This window comes from Emydura macquarii, unplaced genomic scaffold (assembly GCF_026122565.2).
Source record: "Emydura macquarii macquarii isolate MOO-44397 ecotype Brisbane River unplaced genomic scaffold, CSIRO-AGI_Emac_v2 contig_3240, whole genome shotgun sequence".
In the NCBI taxonomy this organism is placed as follows: Eukaryota; Metazoa; Chordata; order Testudines; family Chelidae; genus Emydura; species Emydura macquarii.
In genome coordinates this window covers 1,152,643-1,179,551 of record NW_027133377.1, presented here as the reverse complement: position 1 = coordinate 1,179,551, position 26,909 = coordinate 1,152,643, and the positions used below count along the sequence as shown (strand labels likewise).

Genomic DNA, 26,909 nt, shown 5'->3' with positions numbered 1-26,909 from the left:
GGAAAGCTTTCGCAGGAGTGCTGAGGTAGCTCAGAGAAGAAAGGACTGAGGTAGTGTAACCTAACATCTGCTCTGTAGAGGAAAGCTGAAAGACCTCACCCAGCAGAGATGTCTTGGCGGACAGGGCTATCGTCATGAAGATTTTGTGTGTTGAAAGACATCGCTAGCTCGCCTAGAACTGACAGACGGCAATTTAAAGGAACCAGGGACAAGCACAGCAGAAACCCTGGAAGGAAGGCTGTGTTCTCCCTTAGCTAAGAGGGAAGGGTTTGGGCCTGGGGCGGCCACTAGAAACTGTGTGTAAAGATCCCATGAATTACACTCAAAAGGGAAATCTTGTTTTAAATACTTTGGGCAATGGGAAGTTACTGGGAGAATCAGGAAGGAAGTGAGGGGGATGCCTGCAGGGCCATCCTGTGCCTCGAGGGGTGCTCTGGAGGCAGCATTCCTGTTACACTTACATCCCTCAAATCCTGTCTCTCCCCTGTGCCGTGGAGGGTCCTCTACACAGTGGAACCAATGCTGTTGACTAGTCAAAACTGGGGAAGGCTATCAATTTTGGTGTGGAACCCAGCTTTGTGGAGGCACCCTACTCAGCCAGGTGCCCGGGAAGTTTGGTAGCATGGGAAAAACATCCATAACAGGGCCAAGGCACCATCAATCAGTCTCCATGCTCTCAGGTCCTCTGCCTAATGCCACCATGGCTGCTGCAGCCATAAACAGCAATTGCAGGGAAAGTCCAGCCCTGGACTGGAGTATACCCAATATAGATGGAATCTTCGGCGAACTCTGCTCACAAACTCGGACAAGTCTCTACAAGCATGTGGATACTCTTCTTTATCATTATTATTTATTTCACCCCACAGGCTTATAACTTGCCCAAACTTGGGTAGTTTCTAATGGGAGCAGTAAAAGGCTCATCCCTGACACCAGGGTGACCTGCCAAATTTCAAGCCCTTGCTGCAAAACATGGAGGTACTGGGGCTTCTCAATGAAATGGTACAGTTCGGGGGGAGGGGTTAACATCAGCAAAACAGTTTATTTTCCCCTCATCTTATTCTCTGAAGCTGTTGAATCATTTTTGCTGAAGCTTTTAAAAAAATACTTCGGCTTGAGGCAGGCAGACACCCAGCATAGGAAATTTCAGCTAGACAGCTAGTTTGGCAGTTATAAGCCATTGAAAACAGGCTTTTGTAATGGGAAGTGTTGGGCACCTTAATTACTGGCATCTCTACCAGCCCCACCTACAAATAAGATATCTCTCACTTTCATTGTTCCTTCCATGGGCTAGTCCATCTCAGCACTCCATCTTTAAACATTGCATGGCAGAAAAGTTACCATTAAATTCAGTGCCTGTCACACTCTAAAACTGGATGTCCCTTTCACAAGGTGTGTGCACACACATACACAGAGCAAAGGAGTATTTAAGGTGCACTGAAATTTAGTGGATGTGATACTCTAGAGCTAGTGGAATAGGCAGACATCAACAGCAAGCTCATAGGCTCATAGACTCTAAGGTCAGAAGGGACCAATATGATCATCTAGTCTGACCTCCTGCACAACACAGGCCAAAGAACCTCACCCATCCACTCCAGTAATAGACCTCTGACCTATGACTGAGTTATTAAAGTCCTCAGATCATGGTTTAAAGACTTTAAGGTACAGAGCAAGGTACCAGCAAGTGAACCGTGCCCCATGCTAGAGAAAAAGGCGAAAAAACCCCAGAGCCATTGTCAATCTGCCCTGGGGGAAAATTCCTTCCCGACCCCAAATATAGCAATCAGTTAAACCCTGAGCATGTGGGCAAGACTCACCAGCCAGACACCCAAGAAAGAATTTTCTGTAATAACTCAGAACCCACCCTGTCTAACATCCCTTCACAGGCCATTGGCATATCTACCACCAGTAGTCAAAGATCAGTCAACTGCCAAATTAAACTGTCCCATCATACTATCTCCTTCATAAATTTATCAAGCTCAGTTTTGAAGCTAGCTAGGTTTTTTGCCCCCACTGCACCCCTTGGAAGGCTATTCCAGAACTTCACTCCTCGGATGATTAGAAACCTGTGTCTAAATTCAAGTCTAAACTTACTGATGGCCAGTTTATATCTATTAGTTCTTGTGTTCACATTGGTGCTGAACTTAAATAATTCCTCTCCCTCCCTGGTATTTATCCCTCTGATGTATTTATAGAGAGCAATCATATCTCCCCTCAACCTTCTTTTGGTTAGGCTAAACAAGCCAAGCTCTTTGAGTCTCCTCTCATGAGGCAGGTTTTCCATTCCTCAGATCATCCTAGTAGCCCTTCTCTGCACCTGTTCCAGTTTGAATTAATCTTTCTTAAACGTGGGGGACCAGAACTGCACACAGTATTCCAGATGAGGTCTCACCAGCGCTTTGTATAATGGTACTAACACCTCCCTATCTCTACTGGAAATACCTCGTCTGATGCATCCAAGGATCATATTAGCTTTTTTCACGGCCACATCACAATGGCAGCTTATAGTCATCCTGTAATCAATCAATACGCCCAGGTTCTTCTCCTCCTCTGTCACTGCTAACTGATGCAAACCCAGCTTATAGCGAAAACAACGAGAGTCCTGTAGCACCTTAAAAACTAACAAATTTCTGAGGGCATAAGCTTTCGTGGGCTGTAACCCACTTTGTCAGATGCAAGAAGTCAGTTAGTCTTTAAGATGCTACAGGTCTCTCATTGTTTTTGCTGTATACAGACTAACACGGCTACCCCTCTGGAACTTTTCAGCTTATAGCAGAAATTCATGTTATTAGGTCCTAAATGCATGACCTTGCACTTTCCACTATTAAATTTCATCTTATTTCTATTACTCCAGTTTACAAGGTCATCCAGATCTTCCTGTATGATATCCCGATCCTTCTCTGTATTGGCAATACCTCCCAACTTCGTGTCATCCAAAACCTTTATTAGCACATTCCCACTTTTTGTGCCAAGGTCAGTAATAAAAAGGTTGATTAAGATTGGTCCAAGACCAATCCCGGAGGAATTCCAAACTGGCCTCTCCAAGGAAAACAGGAAGCCCCGAATGTTCCAAAGATTGAACTGGAGATTTTTTTCATACATCATCACTAAGTCACTGCTGTCAGTGTGGAAATGCTAAATAGTGAGTCCAGTAGATCAGGAGTTCTCTTGTGATAGAGGGCAGGCAGGAATTTACAATAAAAGGGAGCTAATGGACAAATTTAGTTTGGCCCTTGCAACTACACAGTGACCAGTAACATGTTGTCTTTCACGTGAAATCACTTAGTGCAGCTTGGAGGATTCTTTATTTCGAATCTAGAAATTTTCCATGAATCCCTGGTATTTTCCATTGTTTCCAGAGATGGAGTACAGACTAAGATGAAGCCTGAAAACAAGCATCTTGAGAAGCAAGTGAAAGCATCTTGAAAATCATGAAGCTTTGAGCAGTGGCAATTTCAGAATTTGTACAGTAGAATGCTCTTCAATTCCATCCTGACATGCCCTCCCATGACCTGAAGATACCCTGTGGGAAGATTTCTCTGGACTTGTGTCAAGTAAAAGCACACCACAAAGCTTTGCCTCACTATTCTGTATTCCTTGTCCCACATCCCCCTCCTTTTGCTCCCTACCACAACATAAGTGCATCAAACTTACAGTTAGTAATGTTGCTTATTTTCTTTAGTATGTAAGGCATCCTTCAGGAATACTGCATGGGATTTAATTCCCTTTAAGACAGGTAAGTAAGGGATTATAAACAGGTTGGCAGAGGCCATTTTAAAAAGCTCAGAAATGAAATTGAATGAGTCTATGTGCTCCAATTTCCCCCTTTCTGAGACTTGACTTCATTGGTAATGCAAAAACAATAATCCAACAAACTTCAGTGGAAGCTTCCTCTTTGACTTCTGCAGTTCATATGGTCTCCTTGCAGGGCCCTCTCTGTCCTAATTTTCTCTGGTTCAAAGTGATTCTCCTTCCCTTTTATATCCTGGCTAGAGTTAATTGGGGGACCCCACTAGCATGACTCCATTCTGTTCTATTTAGGTTCTGATACTGCATCCATCACCACAGTATCTGAACACATCAGCTCTAGTTACCTTGTATTCTAATGCAACAGTTCCCAACCTGGGGTGTGGGACCTCCTTGGGGAGGCACCAAAGATTACAGGGGGTCTATGAGGCTTCGGTAATATTGAGGTCATTTAGCCCCCAAGCCTCACGCTGACCAGGCGCAGCAGCCTAAAGCCCCGCACTGACCGGAGTGGAGGAGCCCTGTGCCTTGGCCAGCCCGCCAGCACCTGCCACCTCCATGAACTTCAGTCCATGAGGGATGGGAAGAGGTGGGGCCACACGCGGCGTGTGGTGGCAGCTGCGCCAGAGAAGGCTTCGCTTCTTACTCAGGTAAGAGTCATTTATTATTATTATTTATGTAATTTAGTGGTATTATTATTATCATTATACGTGTTTATAGGCGTTATGTGTGTTTATGGCTGGGTTGGGGAGGGGGTCAGGGCTGCATGTTTTACCTAGTGTTAACTAGTGGGGCTTTCACTCACAAAGGTTGGGAACCACTGTCTAATGCAAGGTTGTAGCCCCTGAGTGTAGGGTGATTGAACAGAAGAGCCTTGCATTCTTATACAGGGTCTTAGAGCACATAGCACCGTTACAGATTTTCATAACATCTACTGATAATTAGACATGAATTCACCTGCTTGATCTACAAACAATATAAATTGTTCATCAACCGTAAACATGCCATTTCTACCAGTTAATGATGTAATCCCATAGGGAAGGCTGCTTTATGAATTTTTAACAGCTTTTCCATATAAGTAAAGATCTCTCTCTCTCTCCTTACAGTTCGTAGGCACTCCTTAAATTCAGTTCCTGAATGTATCACTTTAATGTAACACAAACTGAAATAACATATTTAAACATGCTGACACTACAAAATGCTTATGTTCTACTATCCTAAAAACATGCAGGAAATCTAACATTTGGGCTGCCTATATTGAGAAGGAAAAGCTCTTATTTTGGTTTTCATCCAAGCAAGCTCTAATATTACATTTAATAAGCAGAAATCATGAATCACCTTTTTAAAAAATCTGTTTAAAAGTAAACATCATCCAAGATACACAGGAACATTTGGCATTCCCTTAATTCAAGATCTATGAACTGAGTTGGGTGAACACCCAAAAACATTTTCTGGGAATATTCCTTAGACTGCTTAAACAAAGTCATTTTGATGATGTTCATGCCCCTCTTGTGTTCACTTTCTGTGAATATTTAGCAAATAAGCTTTACTGGCGTGAACAGTCACCAAGAGCAAATCTTAAGTGTGATTCTTCACAGTGAGTTAATTTCAAATGGCATAACTATCCAACAAGAGTGGAAATTTTGTACTGTGAATTTTACACAACTATGCAATTCAAAATTTGTGTGTTTTTGGTTAGCTAGGCAAGTAATCCAAGTGCCAGGAACAGAATCAATCTTATTCTGAGTTTTGTAATTAACCAGCACAGCATGTATTTCTGTGTTCACAACAAATGCATGAACAACCTACACACCAAGAATTGTTCAGGAGTGACTGCAAAGAAGGAATGAATGTGAGAACTTCACAATCTGTTTGCAGGTGAAATTCAGTGCATACATTATTCATTATTAATCATTCATATAGCTCCAGTTATGAACCAGTTTAGGCAAAATAAGGATTCAACTTGGTCTTTGCTTTTGTTTAAGGATCTGATCCTGTAACATGATTAATACTTCCTGCAAGAGGCTGAACACCCCCAACTCCAGGGGACTCCAAAGTGTGTTGGAGACACACACCCTCAAGGAGCACTGGACCTATATTCCTTCTGAGCCTGTTATTGCAGTCAGAGACTTCTGAAGCCTTTTAGCAACTGGCCTTCATAGATTACTAAAATCTAATTTTCCTCCTTTACAAAAGGATCTGATGCATGTTTTCTCTTTATCGTTTTTGAGTCACATTTCTTGCTATATGTTTTATGTAGCTCAGGCTTTTAAAATGCTAAGCTTTAATATAATTCTGCTTCCCAATAATAAAGCCATGAGAGCCCCCCAGTGGAAGCCTGTGCATCCTGACACTCAGCCCATTCCATGTTGTTCTTTGTGACTATCACTAGGGTACAATATCTTCGGTTTGGCTCCAAGAATGGATTTAAAAGTGATTTCTCATTTTTACATTTTTGCATCAATGCAAATTGCTTTGTCTGAGGGCTAAAGTGGGAACTGCCAAAATCAGGTTTTGTCTGAGGCAGGATAGGAATTATAAAGGTTTCATTTCCGATCATAATAAAAATCTACTGTAATTTCAGGTATCACCCCTAGAGTAAGTGGCTCATCAGGTTGTGGCTAGTACTGGTAGGAAAGATATTTTTGTGGCACTAATGTAATGAAACAGATATTAATACCGAATACTGTTATGGCTCATCAGAGCTGCAGCAAAATTACTGTATTAGATTACTCTAAACACATAAATTCAGAGCTCTCAGGATCCATCTGCACTGCAACCATAAACAAAACTGTATGTGTGTGTGTATAATTCCATTTACAGTTATTTCTCTACCCCTTACCTTACTTATAGTAACTACATTTGATTTATCATCATGAAGTGGGAAAAACAAAGAACTAAAGCACTGATACACTAGAAAAATAATTCTATGCTTGCATCAGGCTTAATAGCAGAATCATTTTAATTTATACATAGTTAGCACTTTAAAACAAATAGAATTAATCAGAAAGCTGCAAATGGGATGAAACGTCTAGTGTTTTATATCACTGATCCTGAGATAAAAATCACTGTCTTCTGTGTGTAGTATTATCAAAAGCTTTTGGAGAAAACGTAGACCTGTCGTAGGCCAGACTACATAGCAGGAATAAAAGTGGCCTTATGCATGGGCCTTGCTTGGAAGCAGAGAGAATGTATCAGCCAACTTGGCCAGGTGTCTGAAGTTGTACCTAATGGGGGGTTTTGACACTAGGATCAGAATAGTGGTGGTATTTTCCTGCTGGATTTCGCAACCTCAGGAAGAACAGAATGAAGCAAAGAGGCTAATGTAAGAAACAAGTTTCTACATGCCTGCTCATTTCTGTTTTTTGAAAGGATGCCACCAGTCATCAGAGTTGAGGCCCTCTGAATTGTGGCAGCACAGGCAAAGTTGCAAAGCTGTGCAATGAGTAACCTCAAAGAGGAGCCAATAGGCCTGATTCATTACTGCACTACTCCAGTGTAACTCCATATAAATGAATTTAGCTAACCTGGTGTAAACCTGGAGTGACACCACAGAAAATCAGGCCCGATTTCTCCAAAGCCAGGTATTTTCACTCAATTGATTTGTATATTACATTTAAAAACAAAAATATCTTCAATATCTGGAGCCAAAAATATAAATGCAAATACAGGGCTGAAAACACCTAAATCTCCCTAGAAAGACTTGAACAGCTGGCACAACAAAGATGACCCCAAATGATGAAGAAAAAGAAGTGCTGTAAAGAAAAAGCACAGACAAGAAAAATGCACTCTTCTGCCCAGCCTTAAAGAGGGAGGTGTATACAGGTAGGTATATCCGGTCAATGAATAGGAATAAGCAGGTAGGTCACTCTTCCTTTTTCTCTTCCAGGGGCCCATCTGCTTATCTTTGCAAGTGGGTGTAGCTACAATAGCAATAAAAAACCCTGCTAAGGGTGGGTCATGAAAAAAATAAATGCTATGTGGATAGGGTGACCAGATAGCAAGTGTGAAAAATCCAGACAAGGGGTTGGGGGTAATAGGCACTTACATGAGAAAGAGCCGCAAATACTGGGACTGTCCCCATAAAATCAGGACATCTGGTCACCCTATCAGTGGGGCAAGGACCATATATCCATTCTGTGTCTGTACAGTCCTAGCCCAATAGAGCCCCAAGCTTTGAGTGGGACCTCCAGGTCCCTACAACATAAATAATTAATAATACATATACAGCAAGAGTATAGAGTAGCCAAAAGAAAGTATATATATACACATCTAGGAAGTACAGTATCCCACCATGCAGAATAACAGAAGAAAAAACTTGGTCCTCAACCACAGCCTGGAGAATCCTCCTCCTGAATGTTACATTTGATAAGTTTGAGTTTATCTTGTTTAGCAAAAGTACAAAGTAATGACCAAGTGGCTGCCTTGCAAATCTCTCCCTCCAAAGCTCCTACATTTTCAGCTGCTGATGATTTTTAGGTAAATCTGCAGCAGCAATGCAAGAAGGCACTGGACAACTCAGTTTCTTTTACAGCACTCTTTAACTATGCAGGACCTTATCCAATTTGTAATGGTGTACTTTGAAACTCTCTTGCTCCTGTGTCTGGGATGAAGAGAAATAAAGAGAGGATATTTGTACTCTGTTTTAAGTATGGAGCTAATGCTTTCCTGACATCAAGCATATCCTACTTTATCTCCTTTCATAGTTTGCATTCATAAAGAAAGAAGGCAGAACGATGCCTTGAGACTGAGGAAAGGTGTCCCAAATACCACAAAAGATAGAGTACACTTTGGAATAAACTCTGGAGAAGTCTGCAGCACCATCTTGTCATTGTGGAAAGCACAGAATTATTTCTCCATTGGCAGAGCACCCCATTCAGATAATGGCTGAGGTTACAGCTATTAAAATAACGAGAGTCCTGTAGCACTTTAAAGACTAACAAATTTAAAAGCTTATGCCTGAAGAAATTAAATTTGTTAGTCTTTAAAGTGCTACAGGACTCTTGTTGTTTTTGCTATATACAGACTAACACGACTACCCCTCTGGAGCTATTAAAATGCCACTTCGGATGAGAGAAAGTAAGTATGCATGTGGGTGAGAGGTTCAATCAATGATGTTCAGTACTAGAGCAAACTTCTAAGGGGGCCATTTTCGTATATTTGGAGTATATGTCAACTTGTGAGTAAGTGTGAAACAGGACACCCAAGAGTACAAAGTCAAGTTTCTACTGTTATTTAGGTCTAGGGCAGCACTGATGTCATAATCTGCACCTTACTGGAGCTAACACAGATATCCAAGGATGTTCCAACTTGCAGGAAGTCCATGATTTAGTGGATTTTCACTTCTGTAGATGAGCTGAATTTCTTCATGCACCAGTGGGTGAAAGTAACCTATTTTGCCACATATAATTCGTTTACTGATTGCTTCCTTAAAGCTATTAGGATGGCTATAACACTCAGAAACCCTGCAGGCTTATGGCCTCTTGGTGGAGAAGAATGTGGCACACACCACTTTTCTACCCTGTCCCCCAATCCTGCAGCAATATTTTATCATCCAATACTGTTCTGATTTTGCCAGGCTTTTGGGGACAAGAGAAAAGACAATATACCCCACCAAACTACTCACCCGGCAGGAGTTTCTCTATCACTCCCAATCAAAGGAGATATCCTAGTGCTTCAGAGTTGCATGTTTTTCTGTATTCCTGGAAGACACATCCAATGTGTCTCCCTATCAGTTCCAGAGTCCAACAAGACAATGTTGTTTGTTTCCATCTCCCCAGGGAGTAGTTCAGCCTGCTCTGAGATGAAATGAGAGCTGGGGAGGAGGTATCCAGTCAGGCTGGCTGCACATCACTGACTATTCCACATAAATGGAAACTGGCAAACTTGTTTGTTTTGCATTAGCATAAAGTAGTATAAAAATCACTTTTTGCCAGTGCACTATGTGAATTCTTGCCATAAGTAATGCAAAGTTGTACCTCACAGCAGTCAGGGAAATGAGGTCAAAGGGTAAATTCTGCCTGCTGTGACACATTTTCATGCATTGAATCAATGATTACATGCTTACACTCAAGCTGGGAGCACAAAGGGAGCTTGTGCGGGTGTGAGAGTAAACTGTAGAGAAGGATGCTGAAAGAAATGTTAAGATATGCGGAATTCTGAGAAACAGCAGTAGAGATATAGTGTTTGGGTTCAAACAGAAGGACATAACTTCATATAGTCTATGCTGTTAGGAGGGCCATGTCCCCTCGGTCCAGGGGTTCTGGATATGCATTTGCACCCCCTTCTACTCAAAGAAAAGACCAAAGAGAGCTGTAACAAATAAGCTTTAAAAATTAATATGTCTTTTAAAAAATGAAAACCAAAATCCTTATCCCAGGTAGTGTTTTTACCCCAAAAAGGGAGAAGTGCCAGAAACTCCATTAAATCCACAACGGACTTTGCTTTTTCTATTGATTTTGTGTGGGAAGGTGCTCAGATACTATGTTGATGGGCAGCAGTATAAAACTCTAAAACAGATAAATGACAAAAGAACGTCTCTCATTTTTCTATCCTACAACAGACAGACATATATACCCAGATAAACACTGAAAGTGAAGTTGTTTTAAATTGCTTTACAGTAACACCTGTGATTGTTCAAAACAACAACTACAGATATCACAGACCAGACCCTCAGCTGGTGCAAATCAGCATTGCTTTGTTGATGTCAGTGAAGCTGTTCTGATTTACTTACAGGGTAAGGATCTGGCCCTAAATATTGTTCTGTTGGTGGGGTGGATGGTTGTTTTTGTTTTTATTTAATGTAACTGGACTAAAGGCTTTATGTGGCTCAGCACTGAACATCTGGGATTGATTACAAGATCATAAGCTGGAAAACATTCATCTGGCTTCTAGAAATAAACACATCTAGCTCAAGCTTTCTGCAACTTTATTGTTCTAATGATAGACTGCAGGAGCTTAAACAGCCATTTTAAATCTTTAAATTCTCACTGCCTTAGTATTTTTAGCCATTTTTTTCACATCACAGTATCAGGCAGCAATTATATTGATTTTAATTTTATGGGAGGCCAGTTTTAGTGTTATTTTTCTTACCATTATTAATTCTTTATTTTCCCCCACAAGATTTCAGGAAACAATGGTAATCTTGCAACTCAGATTTTTATTAGTTTCATTTTTCACAAGTTTTGTGGGAGAGGCCCAATATGTTATGCAAGATGCAGTATTGATGCATTACATCGACCGGCGTTTTCTGTCTTTAGAGGTATGTGATATCTGTATAATTGTGTTGTAAGAATATTGTCTCACTGAAAATGTATTTGAAAGGTGGAGCATGTTCTTGTATACACAAACTCCATATATGTTAATCATCAGTAAAATAATGAATAATATAAACAACCTTAATAAGTACTTTATGGTAGCTAAAAACTGTAACTTTAACTATTTCATGGTATCATAGCATTATTTATCATATTATATCATTTTAATGTTATTATATTTTAGCCAAGTTCTGCTATCAGTTGCATCTGTGTGATCCCATCAATAAAATTTAGCTAAAAATGTGTAAATGTTTAAAATGCTGTCACGGTATTTCTCTAGGACAACTGCATTTCCTGTTGGCACCAACAGGATTGGTGACAAAGATTAATAACTAATGAGTAAACACCGAAGATAGAAGTTTACAAGGCATTTTTCTACCTACAGCTGACCTGAACTGATGACTACTATATTATTTATTTTTGTCAACTTTAAGTGTATTTGCACCTTGACTATAGATTTAAAAAATCCCCATGTGGTTGGGAGATTGCAAAAAGTTTTGGTTGTGCTAAATTTCATAAGATTACAGTCCCTGAAAGAGGGGTCCTCTTTCTTCAGTTAAGGTCTCCCAATGCTGCTAATTAAATTCAGATGAGATTATTTTTAAAAATTCCAGAGGTTTTTCATTCCTAGGTCCTAAATACCCATGTACAGTGCATCGTGCATACTTTATTTAAACAATGTGAGACATACACAGTAGGACAGAATTTGCATGGGATGAATTTCTAAAAATTGCTACCGTGTCTTTGGCTGGTAATCTCTGTTAATAAAAGAATTGCAAAGAAGCTCTAACAGTAGCCACTCCTGCACTCTTTGCTCATGCAAAGCTCCCACTTGCTTCAATAAGAGTTTTGCCTGAGAAAGCAGTGAAGGATTGGGTCAATGTTCTGTCCCCGTTAGGTGGGATGAGATTAACATTTCATTAATCTACACAAGAATGACAATCGTGTACGTTTCAACTGGCTGTTTTCTCCCTTTTGTACCTTCTGGAGAGGAGATAAATTTCCCCCTAAACAAGCTTGACATTCTTGCACATCTTGGGTCACCCATAGAAGCTGATATATGCGTAACTGTATGAGCAATGGGGACAGGGGCGGCTATCTCCCACTCCCACGTTTCAACTTGAGGGGGACAACGTCTGTCTCCTTTCCACACACCCACACTTTTGGCTGTCTAAAGGCTAAGGGAGAGGTGAAGCGGGAACAGACAGTATCTAGGGAAAAAAAGGGGAGGGGTAAATACTGGAGGGAGAAATGGACATGGGACATTTGGGAGCATGGATGGAGGCATTTTCTGTAGTGAGGAAGGGAGATGGATACATTGGCATCTTGGTGGGAATTATGGTCATATGCAAAAATCCATGTTAGCTCATTAAATAATTAGCATAAAATGTCACATATGTAACTGCATGAGCATGAGAGCTATAAAAACCTCACTAAAGGTTTTGGAGAATGATATACATAACACATACTGCATGATTCTCTTTGTAAATATATTTATTCCTCACTCATAGAAAAAGCTTACCTAACGCCCCAAATGAAAAGTTTGAAATCTGGGTGAAAAGCATCACAATGCTATTAACTATTAACTAGACTATTAACTAGTTAGGCCTACCGTTCTTGTGTATCCCTTAGATACTGACGTGCGTTCATCAACTCATCTGATTGGCTAATGGGTTGAGCACTGGACTAGGACCCAGGACAGCTCTGCCACTGGCCTGCTGCATGCCATTGGGCAAGTCACTTCTCTCTGGGCCTCAGTATCCCCATTTACTTGCCTCTTTGTAAAGCGCTTTGAAATTTGTAGATGAAACATCTTATAGAAATCACTGGCTTTTTCAGCACCTAGTTTTGACCAAACTAAAGGGGCCTACATTTTCAAAAGTTCCTGACAATATTGGATACCTTGGCTTTCGGGTGGTCAATTTGAAACATCTTAAAGAGTCCTGATTTTTAGAGGGAGCTCAGCACTATGTGAAAGTGAGGCCCCTTTAATAATGACTCAAGCTGGGCATCCAAAATCCCTAGACGCTTTTGAAAATGTGCAGTAAGATGAACTGATATTGAGCTGGTTGGATAGGCATGCTGGTCTTTCAAACTTTGACAAAAATCTGAATTCCATTGCCCTATCTTCCTTGATTTTACTCCCACAATTTTCACCATTTTGACACAAACTTCCTTCACAAACATTGATTTTGTAGATCAAAATTCTGATTTTCCATTTTAAAGGCTAAAAGAGAGGAAGCAACAGGAACTCTGGATCAGATATCTGCTGAGCCAGCAGAGGAACATTATGTGAAATGTGGCTGCTTCCTGCCTCTGACAGCCCCTGCTTTCACATTTTTATGAAACTGACTCAGCAGAGACACCAAAGAGACAATTTTGAGGGGCCTCAGAGAGGAGAGTCGCCACTAATCTCCCTGTTCGGCACCCCATCCTCCAATAGGTTCTGCCAGGCCTCTCCTCTGCTGGCAGAAGCAGAGCAAAGAATCTGGCCCTCATATTTCATAGCAAGGGAGAATGCATATATTTAACTACAACTATGAATTTCAGTGTCTTCTGCACTGCTACAGACTGGGGACTGACTCGCTAGGCAGCAGTTCTGCAGAAAAGAACCTGGGGGTTACAGTGGACAGGAAGCTGGATATGAGTCAACAGTGTGCCCTTGTTGCCAAGAAGCATATTGGGCTGCATTAGTAGGAGCATTGCCAGCAGATCGAGGGAAGTGATTATTCCCCTCTATTCAGTACTGACGAGGCCACATTTGAAGTATTGTGTCCAGTTTTGAGCCTCCCATTACACGAAGGATGTGGACAAATTGGAGAGAGTCCAGCAGAGGGCAACAAATGATTAAGAGGTTCGAGCACATGACTTATGAAGAGAGGCTGAGGGAACTGGGCTTGTTTAGTCTGCAGAAGACTGAGGGGGATTTGATAGCGACTTTCAACTACCTGAAGGCAGGTTTCAGGGAGGATGGAGCTAGGCTGTTCTCAATGGTAGTAGATGACAGAACAAGGAGCAATGGTCTCAAGTTGCAGTGGGGGAGATCTAGGTTGAATATAGGAAAAACTTTTTCACTAGGAGGGTGGTGACACATGGAATGGGTTACCTACGGAGGTGGTGGAATCTCCATCCTTAGAGGTTTTTAAGGCCCGTCTTGACAAAGCCCTGGCTAGGATCATTTAGTTGGGGTTGAGTCTGCTGTGAGCAGGGGGTTGGACTAGATGACCTCCTGAGATCCCTTCCAACCCTAATTTTCTATGATTCTATGATTCATTCAGATTAATAACAAGTGATCAGGGATAATTAATTTGTAATGGGGAAGGGAGCCTGAGGGAACAGCCAGTGGTTTTTATAAACCAATCATGTATTAAGAGCCTATTTATAGAAAATACATACACACACGTGCAAATATATATATATATATATATATATTCTGTATTTTAACTCAAGAGCGGGCTGGAGAAATGCAACCAAGAAATACTGGATTATGTACAAGAATTCCGAGACTTGTCAAGGAGGATGACATCGCGCCTGGAAGGGCTGAACATTTATAAGGCTGAGTTTAAAAATGAAGTGGAGCGTTTGCTAACAAGAGTTGAAAGAGCTCAAAGGGACATTGACTATTTTGAATCAGTGAAAGAATCTACTGCATGTGTAGAAGTAGATGAAGATCTAGTGGAACAGCAGCTAAATGAAGAAGCAGAAGAAAAAAGGAAAGTCAAGCTCATGCTTAACACAAGTAAGAACTGCTTACTTTTCAAAACTTAGATCTAAGAGAGCCAGTCCTCTAGTTTATACATTTATGCTGAAACATGGATAACATATATTTACAAGTGTATGTTCTTTAAGTGTCTTAATATTGATCTTTCAACAAAGAAAACGAATACACCAAAGTGATAAGGGAAATGGTGTAATTAAAATATTCGTTATATACATACTGTATTGCATGCTAAATTGGTTCTTTGGAAACAGCTCTTTAATTGGAGCAGAAGCATTTTTTAAAAACTGCTAAAGGTATGCCCTGCCAACTGTCACAGTTCCCAAGACACTGCACTTCTTATCCCTTTTTGGCCTCCTTAAGGGTATCCCACTTAGGTCTCAGAGCCCTAACCATCACCACGCTGGGGCAAAGTCACATAACTCTCTCCCTTCAGATTGAGGATTTAGGGTGTGCACCCCTGCAATTAATTGTGATCACCTTAGCAGGTCTGAATTAAGTTCAGCACCTCACACTTCATGGTTTCAGAAGAGATTCCCCTCCCCCCCTTCCCATGTGTTCTTGGTTTTTTTGTTTGTTTTAAATCTCCTTCCTCTGAAGCATCAGGAATGGCCACAGCTGGAGATGGGACACTGGATGGGGAGGGACAAGGCTCTGAGGTGCCACTAAAGATTCGCTCTCTCTCTCTCACGTGCTTAGCTGGCTGGCTCTTGCTCAAATGCTCAGGTACTAACTCAACACGACATGTGGGGTGAGGAAGGAATTTCCCTCCAGTTCAGATTGGGGGCAAAGGTTCACTTTCCTCTGCACTGGTGACTGTGTGTGGGTCACTTGCCATCATTATCTGGATTTATCTCACTTAATCAACTCCCTGCTGTTATGGGGTCTTCAAGCATGGGTGCTCCTCCTATTCTCTGCCTATGGCATATAACAGTTTAGTCTTCAGTGGGCTGAAATACTTCGGTGCAGTTTTAGTTGGGTTTAGTGTAGAGGTGCTGGGTGATGTTTGTGGCTTGTGATTTACAGGAGGTCAGACTAAATGATCTGGGGTCCTGTCCAGCCTTAAACTGTCTGAGCTGCAGCCCTGTTCTCTAAGCGGCAATGAGCGGGTTAACCAGTGACCAGGATAATTCAAAGCACTATTTATTCAGAACAAAAGCATTAGAAAAAACATATGAAAAAAAATAAACAGCTGATACACACGTCTGGCTTACCAAGGGTCACCAACTTTCCACATGGAGACCCAGATGTTTCAAAGAACTTCAGGTCCTTTCACAGAGCCAGTCCACAGACTCCTTTCAGTTCTTAGGTCGAGTGAGGGTATTGATGGATCTTTCCCTGCCACCCAGAATGCACAAGTTCACAGACAGACTCTTGAGATGAAGAAGTACGTCATTTATCTGCTGCTTCATTGATTGATCAGTCCACCAAAACAGGGCACAGCACAGGGTTAAATGTACTCACCGCATTCAGGTGCTTGCCTTAAATACATTCCTACAAAGTTTTCATTATATAGTGTATAAAACACTTTTTCTGCCCAGCACTAAGATTAGTTTGCTAACTCAGTTGCTTACCAATTGTTTACCTAATCAGGTGTTGGCTCAGCTTTTTTACCTGACTGTTCTCTTTCCTTGCCAGACAAACAGGCATCTTTTCACAGGTCCCAAAATATACACCCTACATATTACATCCTACATAGGGTGATCTGTCTCCCTGCGTTCAGATGGTCATTTCATAGAATTCCTTGTTTGCCAGGCCCATGGATCCAGGTTAAAGTAGTCTATGCAATTCCCAAAGGGGGTGGGGCTTCTCCAGACCTGTTACCAGTCCAAGGAGTTGCATTAATTACTCCTCAGTGATTTTAGTTCCTGGACGAAACTCTTAAGTTTCCACATGAATCCAGAATAGAATCTCTAGTCCATAAATACATATAACATTTATAAAGTAGAGATAGTCCATGTTTCCACAGTATCTGTCACAGACACATTCCAGGAAAAGCTCTCTAATGTCTCACAGTTTGTTGCAGCTGTGTCAAATCATTAAGTGGCTTGCATTTTTGAGGTCACAACCTCACCCCTAAAGATAATTCAATAGACATCAAAATTATGTAATCTACTGGTACATTTTCCATATATTCTAATATTCCCTGTAACTCCCTATCAAGATCACATAGCAAGTGACTTAGTTGTAAGCAAAATTCAATTTTGAATTTGCAAATTCAACACGTAGGTGTACTAATAATGATATTTAATATCATATGAAGTACATATGCATTTTATGTTTTATTGAAAGCCCTCATCCTCTAAAATTTAATCTTTGAACAGTATCTTTCCCCTATGAAATTCACTAATTGATGCAAATTATATATAGTATATACATTTTACACGGTCTTCTGTTTCATTTCCAAGCAGAAGCAGTGTGAAATCAGAAACACACAAAAGAACATTTTAAAATAGCAATCAGAACCTTTCTAAAAAACTCCAGGGCAGATCCTAAAGTGGGGTAAACCTGACTTCAATGGAGCTACATCAAATTATATCAGCTCAGAATCTGTCAACATGCTAATCTTTGTCAACACGCTATCAAAGGGTTACGGCAGATGGCAACAGTGAAATACTACCCTTCTCACACTGTTGATATACCTCTTTACCACTTTACCCCTTTACCAGTCTACAGTGCTCTGAATTTCAAATTTTGTTCCTTTCTAGATCTAAGCTTGTTTGAATTCTTAGGCATTTTCTTTGACCTCCAGTAAAAAAATAAATTAGATGGTTTTTAAATAACCCGTAGTAAAGATGCTGAAAAGTATTTCTCTGTAACAGTAACCAGGGTAAAATTATCTGCCCTTGTATCTTTCCATATGTTGAAAGTTGTTATTGATAGTAAGACATTAGTATATACTAACCGTCTTTCCATTGAACCATAATCGTTTACCTTATCATATTTATCGGTCCATTATCAATTTCCAGATTTTACAGCATCATTTGTGAGTGTTTAAAGTCTTGCTGCCTAGGGTTTCCAGCTTCCAGGAGACACTTCCTGATGATTGGGGTAATTCTTAGTTGACACCACTATTTAAAAGAAGAGCCATGAGTTTATTGCTATGTTTAATATTAATCATTGAGGGCCAAATCAACAGAAAAACTAGTAAGCATGTGGCTTTTAGAGGACTTAGATAAAGTTATCTATTGAACGGTAAGTGACTTTTAGCCTTAACAATGGCAAAGCTGCCACACCACTATAAGGGATAAGGTATAAGTCCAAAGTAGTTTTGCTTTGGATATGTACAGACACTCACTGACTGTGCAGAAGAGTGGGTGATCTTCCAACTCTGCCTTGATTGGAAGTTGGATATGCCAGTCCTGCAGATTAGGCATCAAACTGGCATCTGAGTTTGATGCGGGTGGAGTGAGATTTGAAAGGATCCTAGGGCAGCAGAGGCCTCCAGGACTGCAGCTCATCTCTAGCCTTTTCTGTTAGCTGCAGTAACTAAAGTGTGTAGGTAGGAGGCATCAGAATCCACAAGTGCAAAAAGGGCTGCTTTCTGGAGGCAATGTGAGTCCTGCTGTTTTCAATGGATTTGGACCAAGTCAAAAGAAAGGAGGCTGATGATGCAAGAGAGGTTGCTTTTGCCTTTTCCATTTCATCTACTGCCAGAATTTCCTGCCTTAAGGGCTTGTTTGTTCTGTTTGGCTATGAAGGCTGCACTTTATTAAAAGACATTTTTTAAACTTCAAGTAGTGTCTCTTCTAATTTGTTATTGCCTTTGGCAAGCAAGCTCTTTACTCCAGTATACACTTTAATAACATCTTTGCTGGAAAGGACGGGCAGTCGATAAAGACTCTGCATTCCATGGGCATGATTCTCCACTGCCTTGCATCTTACAGAGTTGTTAATATCTGTGCAAAGTGGGTGTAAAATGCTACAGACTCAGAATTACCTACTCATTCTGGTAGTAACATCTTGCACTCACTTTTCAGTGGTGCACATGACAACTCCACTCTGGCAGCTACACAGTCCCTGGACGTGCCTCTAACCTGAGGTGTGGTGATATGGAACTGTTGTTTTGTTGGTTCTACACCTCCCATGGAATGCCCCCAAGACAGAAAGATTCCTAACTTTGGGAACTGGCTGGCTTTTATGTTGCAGGAGAGGGGAAAAGGGGCCAGAACACAACCCAGAATTGGGCTCATTATATTTTGACTGCATATTAGGATGCTGTATTTCTTGCTAAGGGTATTTATGTTATTAAAGGGGCGGGGAAAACAGAGGTCAGGAGTGAGCTCCCAAGATAGTATGCTAAAATTCAATAGGTCAGACTTTAACCTATAGATCTTTTATAAATAAGGGGCTTGATTCTTCTCTTTTGCCGATGTAAATCAGGAGAACCTGACTACAGTGAATGTAGATACACTTGTGTAAAAGTGGTGTGAATGGAATAAGAATCAAAGTTGCTGCTCTGTGTCTCCTCTCAGTTATACTCATGCAATCCTGTTTCAGAAATTGGCCCCATGTATGTAGCTGAAGATAGGCAATGAGTTTCCATGGCAGAGGATGTTGGGTCTATTATATGAAATGAGTTTGGTGACTACTTAACACAGCAACTTTGTTGCCATTTTTATAGACATTTTGGGCATACACTAATCCATGGATGAAGAAGAGACTAAGAATTCCAAAGAGAGGGAACAACCAGAGGATTCCCATATATTCTAATTTGATAATCCTTTATACTTGGATTGTTTCCTTTCAGGCTGTGACAACATGCTTGCAGGTATCAAGTCCCTAAAGATAGTTAAGAAGACTGGAGATACTCATGGCTCTTGGATGACAGATCCAGGCAAAAAACATCTGAAGATTTATTTCTTAAGTGGATTCAAGAACAACATTATTTTGGAATTTGCAAATATCCGGGTATTCATGGAAAGGAGTCATAAGTTAACAGGACGGAGAGTTAACCTGCCATTTCCCTGGCAGGGAACTGGCCATGTTATGTATAATGGTTTCCTGTTTTATCACAGATATGGCTCCTTAAATGAGATAGTTAAATATAACATCCAGAAAAGAAAGGTAACTGATAGGATGCTCCTGCCAGGAGCTGGACAGATTCCTGCCTATGAACTGTTTCCTGCTACTAAAATAGATCTTGCTATTGATGAACAAGGGCTGTGGGCAATTCACGCAGAGCCAGACACTAGTGGAAACCTTGTCATCACTAAAATCAACCATATGACTATGGCTGTGGAGCATACTTGGGACACATCATGCAACAGCAAGAATGCTGAAGCAGGTTTTCTGATGTGTGGCACCCTCTATGTTGTATATAACTCTCCTAGTGGAGGCACATCTCGGATAGAATGTGTATACGATGTCTTAGACACTATAAATACTTATGAAATCCCTGTGTTACATTTCCCCAAACATCAGGGTAGCCATTCCATGGTGCATTATAACCCCAAAGAAAAGCAGCTATTTGCCTGGGCTGAAGGATCCCAGATCCTTTACAAACTTCAAACAAAGCAAAAAGGTTAAGATTTTTAGGAACTTTTCAAGGATGAATATTAAATAAATGTAAAGTCAATGCCCAAGTTCTCTTTTCAGTTATAGTCATGGAATTCCCCTTGCTCTTCCATTTGCTCAATGTTAGATGCAACTGCTTCATTATATGTGTGTATATATATAATCATAATTATAATTTTATATATATATATATATATATATATAATTTTACAATGTATCATACTTATTTAAACATTTAGAGAGTATATTCTCATCCCACTGTGCGGAAACTTAAATATGTAACTTTTTGAGCATTTGAAAAGGAATGGTCCCAGACTTCATAAACATGCAGGAGGTGTCGGTGTTACAACATTGAAATGACAGATGAGCTTCATCATATCTTCCCACAAAGTCAGCCACACAGAGGGGAATCCCAGAGGCAGTTGCAAGCCAGAGTTTCAGCCAGTATGTCTCCTGCAGGAGCTATGTTGAGTAGGGTGGCAAGGTACTGGGGGCCTGGGCAGCAAATGGAACAGAAACACCTCCTCTTCTACTATACTGATTGGCCCCAGGTGGAAGAATTTGGAAGGAAACTTCCACAAGTTCAAACTCACAGAGATAAATTCTCTCTACTGTAAATTGATAATGCAGTTAAATTAAAAAGTTGGTAAAATTGTGCCACTTTATACCCTCAGGGAATTTGGCCCACAGAGTTTTCACTACCATACATGGTTTATTCCCATTCAATGCAACAGCAGGTCCTGTATTAAACACATATTTGAGCAAAATCCTTATATGCACCTCAATCAGTAATGAATAAGGCCTGCAGGATTTGCCCCATATTAAATTACTCTCAAAGTCATTCTGTATTTTTCTCAAGTGAATGTAGGGCCCCGATTCTGCATAGTTCTTAAGCACCCTTTTAACTTTAAGCATCTGCTTAACTTTAAGCACCTTGTAAGTCTCATTGACTTCAAATGAACTTTAAGCACATGCTCAAAGTTAAGCATGAGCTTAACTGCACTGCTGAAGTGGAGCCTTTGTATTTGTGACAGGGACAGATAGACAGCACTGAACAAGCATATCCAGAGTTGCAAAAGTAAATATTGAAAAAGAAAGAAGTGTTCTAGGAAGAATGCAAATCCTATGCTTCAAGGCATAAAGCAACCTCTACTATTGGGGTTTAGAAGGAAAGTTTATCTAGAGGCACATTATCTCATAATGCTCACCCCAACGCTTCTGCACCTTTCCTGGAACCACCTATACTGACTGCTATCAAAGATGGGTTATTGGACTAGATGGACCTTTGGTCTGAACCAATGCGGTACTTACTGTGTTCATTTCAAATGATGTATTTTCACATCTAGATTTAAGTGGTAATGACCAAATATTGTTACCCATTATGAGTAGAAACCTCAAACTCACACTGACAGTCAAGCAGAGAGCTCAGGGACTGACTAGGTTTGGAGGCTGAACTTCCCTTTCACCCATGGAAAGCTGGGACAGTTGCCTCAAGTTCAAGGCCAAAGTACATTAATCACTGAGATTGATGTGGGAAAACATACCCTGTCACTGTCCATACTGCATCTGTTCTGTGAGTAAACAAGATTTAGCCATATAAATGTTCAATCCTTCTTTAATCCTGCTAAATTCTTGGCCTCAATGACTTCCTGTGGCAATGAGTTCCAGAGTCTAAATGTGCTTATGAAGAAATATTTCCTTTATCAGTTCTGAGTTTGTTGCCTTTCAGTTTTATTGAATGTGCCATTATTCTTGTGTTATAAGACAGGATGAATAAAAGTTCCTGATCTACCTTCTCTATAGGCCGTTCATTATTTTGTATACTGTTATCATGTACCCTCTGATTTGTCTCCTTTCTGAAGTAAATAATTCAATATTTTTACTCATTCTTTGAGAATTTTCCTATGCCTCTGAGCATTTTTGGCCTGTATATCTGCACCCACTCTAATTCTGCAAGGTAGTTTGAGAGACAGATCACCAGAATGAACACAGTAGTCCAGGTGAGGGCATAACATTGATGCAGACTGGTTTTATGAACTACAAAGACAGTAAATGGTATGTTTCTTCAGAATTAAAATAAAAAACCCCACAGACCTATATTTGTAATACGCAAGTGTCAGCTTCAGTTTTTGGATTTTAAGAATATCTGCATTACAGTTTAATAAAATGATTGATGCTGGAAAAGCCATACTTCATTGAATCCACAGAATAATCACATTTTGTTCTTTCAGAATAAAGAGCTGTTGTTGCTTTTTAAAAGTAACCTGAACAGAACAGCCAAACAGCAGGGAATGATTTTAAAAAGAAAATACAATCAAAAGAATATAAGCTACTTAGTCACAACTAGGTCTAAGCTGATATACTTCAGCAAAGAAACTCCATAATTTTATAGTGTAACACTAAGGCAAATACAAACTGGAGAAAGTGTTGTGCTCGGACAAAGGAAACTGTAACTGACTTCTGCGTGACCATGGGAAAGGTGGGTGAGGTAATATCTTTTATTGGATCAACTTCTGCTGGTGCGAGAGACAAGCTTTCGAGCTTACCCAGAGTTCTTCTTCAGGTGAGCTCTGTGTAAGCTCATCTCTCTCACCACCAGAAGTTGGTCCAATAAAAAATATTACATCACCCACCTTATCTCTCTAATATCCTGGAACCGATGTGGCTACTACAACATTGCATACATGACCATAGGCAAGTCACTCTCTGTGCCAGAAACCTCTCTGTTTCACTAGCTGTAAAATGAAAATAATGGTATTACTGACATTTGCTAAGTGCTTTTTATGAGATAAACAAAGCTACTTGACTTTGAGGCTGGATGAATCTACTCTTTTACAGAAAACATTCTAGGAAAGACATGTTTTCCTTATGGTTATTTGCACGAGGAAAATGTATTTTGTTGTTATTCCAATAAATCCTAAATTAAGAAAAGAAACAAGATGTTTGCAGTGTTGTTGTAGCGTTGTTGGTCCCAGTATATTAGAGAGATAAGGTGGGTGAGAGACAAGCTTTTGAGTCTATGCAGTGCTCTTTTTCAGATCTGGAAAAGGTACTCAGAGACTCACAGATAAATACAATGTGGAATAGATTTAAAGATAAGGAGTTCACACATGTTAAATTAAGAAGACACTAATGGTATTTTTGTACTCCTCCCTTGCTATTTGCAACAGCTAGTGATGGGTGAACCTCAAAGGTTCAGACAAGGATCTATCTTAACCTTTTTGCCATGGGAGTCTCTCAAAATCAGGCTTGGTTGTGCATTCTCAGTATTTCCTGGTTTGGCCCAAAATGGAAATATTGCAAGAACTTCACTGAAGTATTTGGTACTCCTGGATGAAACCAGGAAGTGCAGAAGATTGTGGAAAATTTAAAAGAAAAATGAACAGAACTTTTATAAACCACAAAAATGGTTCAGGTACAATTCAGGTTTGAGGCAGTTCCAAGTCTGTTGTTCTTTTCAGAAAGGGTGTATGACTGAACTATTCAGAGAGCTGGGATTTCTGAGTTCTAATCCTGACTCTGTTACTAGCAAGCCACTTAACTTTTAAGAACCTCAATTTCTCCCATTTGTAAAATGGGGATGATAGTATTGACTGAAAGCCCAGCCTGAAGTTCACTAAAATCAATGGAAACTCACATTGACTTCAGTGGGCTTCACGTCAGGCCACTACTTTATAACTAAATAAATACTTGCTAAGTGCTATAAAATATTAAGGCCAGTAATTGGCAGAAGTGGGAATAGAGGTTTGGTCCATTTGGGTCCCCATCTTGTGCTTATGACACAATTCAGTGGGACTAAACACATGCTTAAAGTTAGCCACATGCTTAAGTACCTTGCTGAATCCACTTATCCAGTGGACCATATATGTTTTTTGGGGGATTTTTTTTTGGGGGGTACCTCAAAGTCTAAGTACTTCCATGAAAATGCTCAAGTTGTCCAACGTCACATGGATGTTTGAAAGCCAGTCAAAAAACTGTCATGCCATTTCCCAAAAACAAAACGGAGGACTTGAAAATGTATGCAAAACTAATTACCTGTATAACAATTGTGTGCAAAACTCCATGGGGACATTTTTGTCAATTATTAACAGCCCTTCTTTCAGAGCTTGAAAATTAAATCTATTTCTTCACATCCTTACCAAAAGTTTCTTTTTCCTTCAGCATGCATGCACACAGTGACTTGTTACTGTAGGATTGCTCATGAGTACTTAGTGGCCGGCAAAGATAAAGTTATAATGTAATTTAGAACTATGCAAATTAGGAAGAACCATTTCAAATTTTCCATTAAAGTGACAGCAGTGGCAATTTGTTGGTAGCAAACTAAATCTTGTGTTGATTACATTGTGTCTGTTAATATCTTTTTATTTTAAATACAAAAAAGTATAACATACAACCTCAGAAGGTGATAGTCTGCACGCAGAAATAATTGGATTAGTCTGCCAGAAAAAAGTAATCTTAGTCAAAATGTTTTGTCAGTAGATACATAACTGTCCATTCACACTTTCCCTAGAAAGGACACAAGACCAGTTGATGTTGTGCAACACTAAAATATTAATTAAGTGGGAAAAAATACTTGCATATCAAGGAACAAAAAATGTAGAAAAGTAAATAAATTACTAAAATTGTTATGATATATAGAATATCAGCAACTTTCCTTAATTATAGTATGGTAGTAAGATTGTATGTTACACATTTTATAGACCAGACTCCTAAATACATTCTGGGCCAGTTTCTGATTTCAGTACCACCAGTGTAATCCCATTTAAATACACACACACAGAGATTTGAATGGTTATGAAGATTTCCATTTTGATGCTGAAATACTTCCAGATCAAGTCTACATCATATTGCAATTAAATATTTTATCATTTGTAAGAAATGTCATTTTTGGTACGTTAAATAAATATATAAAAATGGATTATTTCTTTGACAAGTGTTACATTTTAAACAAAAAAATTAGCTAAAAAACACTACAAAACAGAAAACTATCAATCAATATGAAAACTTCTGGAGGGGAAAAATACTGGAGAATATCTGGAAGCACCTGGAGAATATCTGGAAACCTGCAAGATTTTATTATATTAACTAATTCAAAAGATCACTAGGTTTTAGCACACACACATAAAGACTTCAATTGGTATTGCAAAATGTTAAACCCATCTCCACAAGCACACGGCATAACTCAATGGCTCTGAAAGGATGCTGCATTTCTTAACTGGGAACACAAATCATATTATTTAACAAAAACATTTCCATAAGAAACTGTCCATATAACATAAATGTTCTCAATAGATGTTATTCTTACACTGGCTTTTTGCTTTGACAAAGGTAGTGCTAAAGCAAAGATTGAATCCTACCTACACATGATCTTGAAGAAAATTAAACTTGCATAGCAGAGTTAGAGTCATTCAACCAAATGGCAACATTGATGAAAGTTGGATTTTAAAGAGCTTTATGGCTGTATATCTTACAATCACTCTTATAAGAACAAGCCTCAGAGTATATTTTTTGGCTAACAAGATACTGAGAGATAATTTTACACTTGCCAATTCTAAAAATATACCAAGAATTGTGTCCATATCATATACTGGATAATCCACCAGTGGTCTAATCCTACACTGCTGTCTCTGCCACACCCCATTCACTTTAGGTGAGGGCTATGGGACAGAATCCCAATTTTATTTTCTTGTGTAGATGTAAAATTTGTAAATTTTATTGCATCATCCAGATTACTGGCTCTTTTTGTGAACATTGTAAAGATTTACCTTGGCCATGGCACATTGCATCACCCCGAAAAACCTATTTTTTTAACATATCGCAAGATATGTGTTGATATCACACTGGCCTGTTTGTCAACACATCTGCAGTTGGTGCAAATAACTACATTTGAAAGAAAATGATGACTTGAAGATAGGTGGCATATTTGACTTAAAGCATTAAATTATTACCTCCAGAGACCTGCATGCAAATCACTGAATAGGTCCCAAAAAGGGAATGTGAGTTTGGAGATTTTGTCCAAGACAGGATTTCTCCCCCCCACACCACAAGTTCTGGCAAAACAGGCCAAGAACTAGAAAAGTATAGTTATTGCAAACTATGATGTTTGGTCTGAGTTGTGTAGTATTAATTTAGATAGAATAAAGGGCCACAAAGAATCAAAGGTGTTAACATGATCCAGTCGCTGTCCAACAATGAATAGTGTTTATTCTACTAGAATTGTTTGAGGGGATCAACAAGCTTGTGGACAGGGCTGATCCAGTGGATATAGTGTGCTTAGATTTCAGAAAGCCTTTGACAAGGTCCCACACCAAAGGATCTTAAGCAGAGTAAGCGGTCATGGGATAAGAGAGAAAGTCCTCTTCTGGATCAGTAACTGGTTAAAAGATAGGAAACAAAGAGTAGGAAAAATTATCAGTTTTCAGAATGGAGAGAGGTAAATAGTGGTGTCCCCGAGGGGCCTGTATTGGGACCAATACTGTTCAAAATATTCATAAATGATCTGGGAAAAAGGGTAAATAGGGAAGTGACAAAACAGATGATACTAAACTACTTAATATAGTTAAGTCCAAAGCAGCCTGCAAAGAGTTGCAAAGGGATCTTACAGAACTGGGGGA

The 26,909-nt window shown here is 39.8% G+C and overlaps 1 protein-coding gene across 1 annotated transcript; it reads left to right on the top strand.

The window, feature by feature from the left end:
* Positions 1–10,845: 10,845 nt before the first annotated feature.
* On the top strand, positions 10,846–20,355 carry OLFML1 (olfactomedin like 1). The gene is made up of 3 exons (XM_067532093.1): positions 10,846–11,005; positions 14,511–14,799; positions 19,529–20,355. The coding sequence occupies exons 1-3, from the start codon at positions 10,880–10,882 to the stop codon at positions 20,305–20,307; spliced, it is 1,194 nt and encodes a 397-aa protein (XP_067388194.1). The 5' UTR covers positions 10,846–10,879; the 3' UTR covers positions 20,308–20,355.
* The last annotated feature ends 6,554 nt before the right edge of the window (positions 20,356–26,909 follow it).

What these genes read in the sequence shown, in the direction of transcription:
- OLFML1 (XM_067532093.1), top strand. Translation starts at nt 10,880, where the DNA reads ATGGTAATCTTGCAACTCAGATTTTTATTAGTTTCATTTTTCACAAGT. An exon ending in GGCGTTTTCTGTCTTTAGAG is followed by an intron (nt 11,006 to 14,510) that starts GTATGTGATATC and finishes TTTTAACTCAAG; the next exon opens with AGCGGGCTGGAGAAATGCAA. An exon ending in CAAGCTCATGCTTAACACAA is followed by an intron (nt 14,800 to 19,528) that starts GTAAGAACTGCT and finishes GTTTCCTTTCAG; the next exon opens with GCTGTGACAACATGCTTGCA.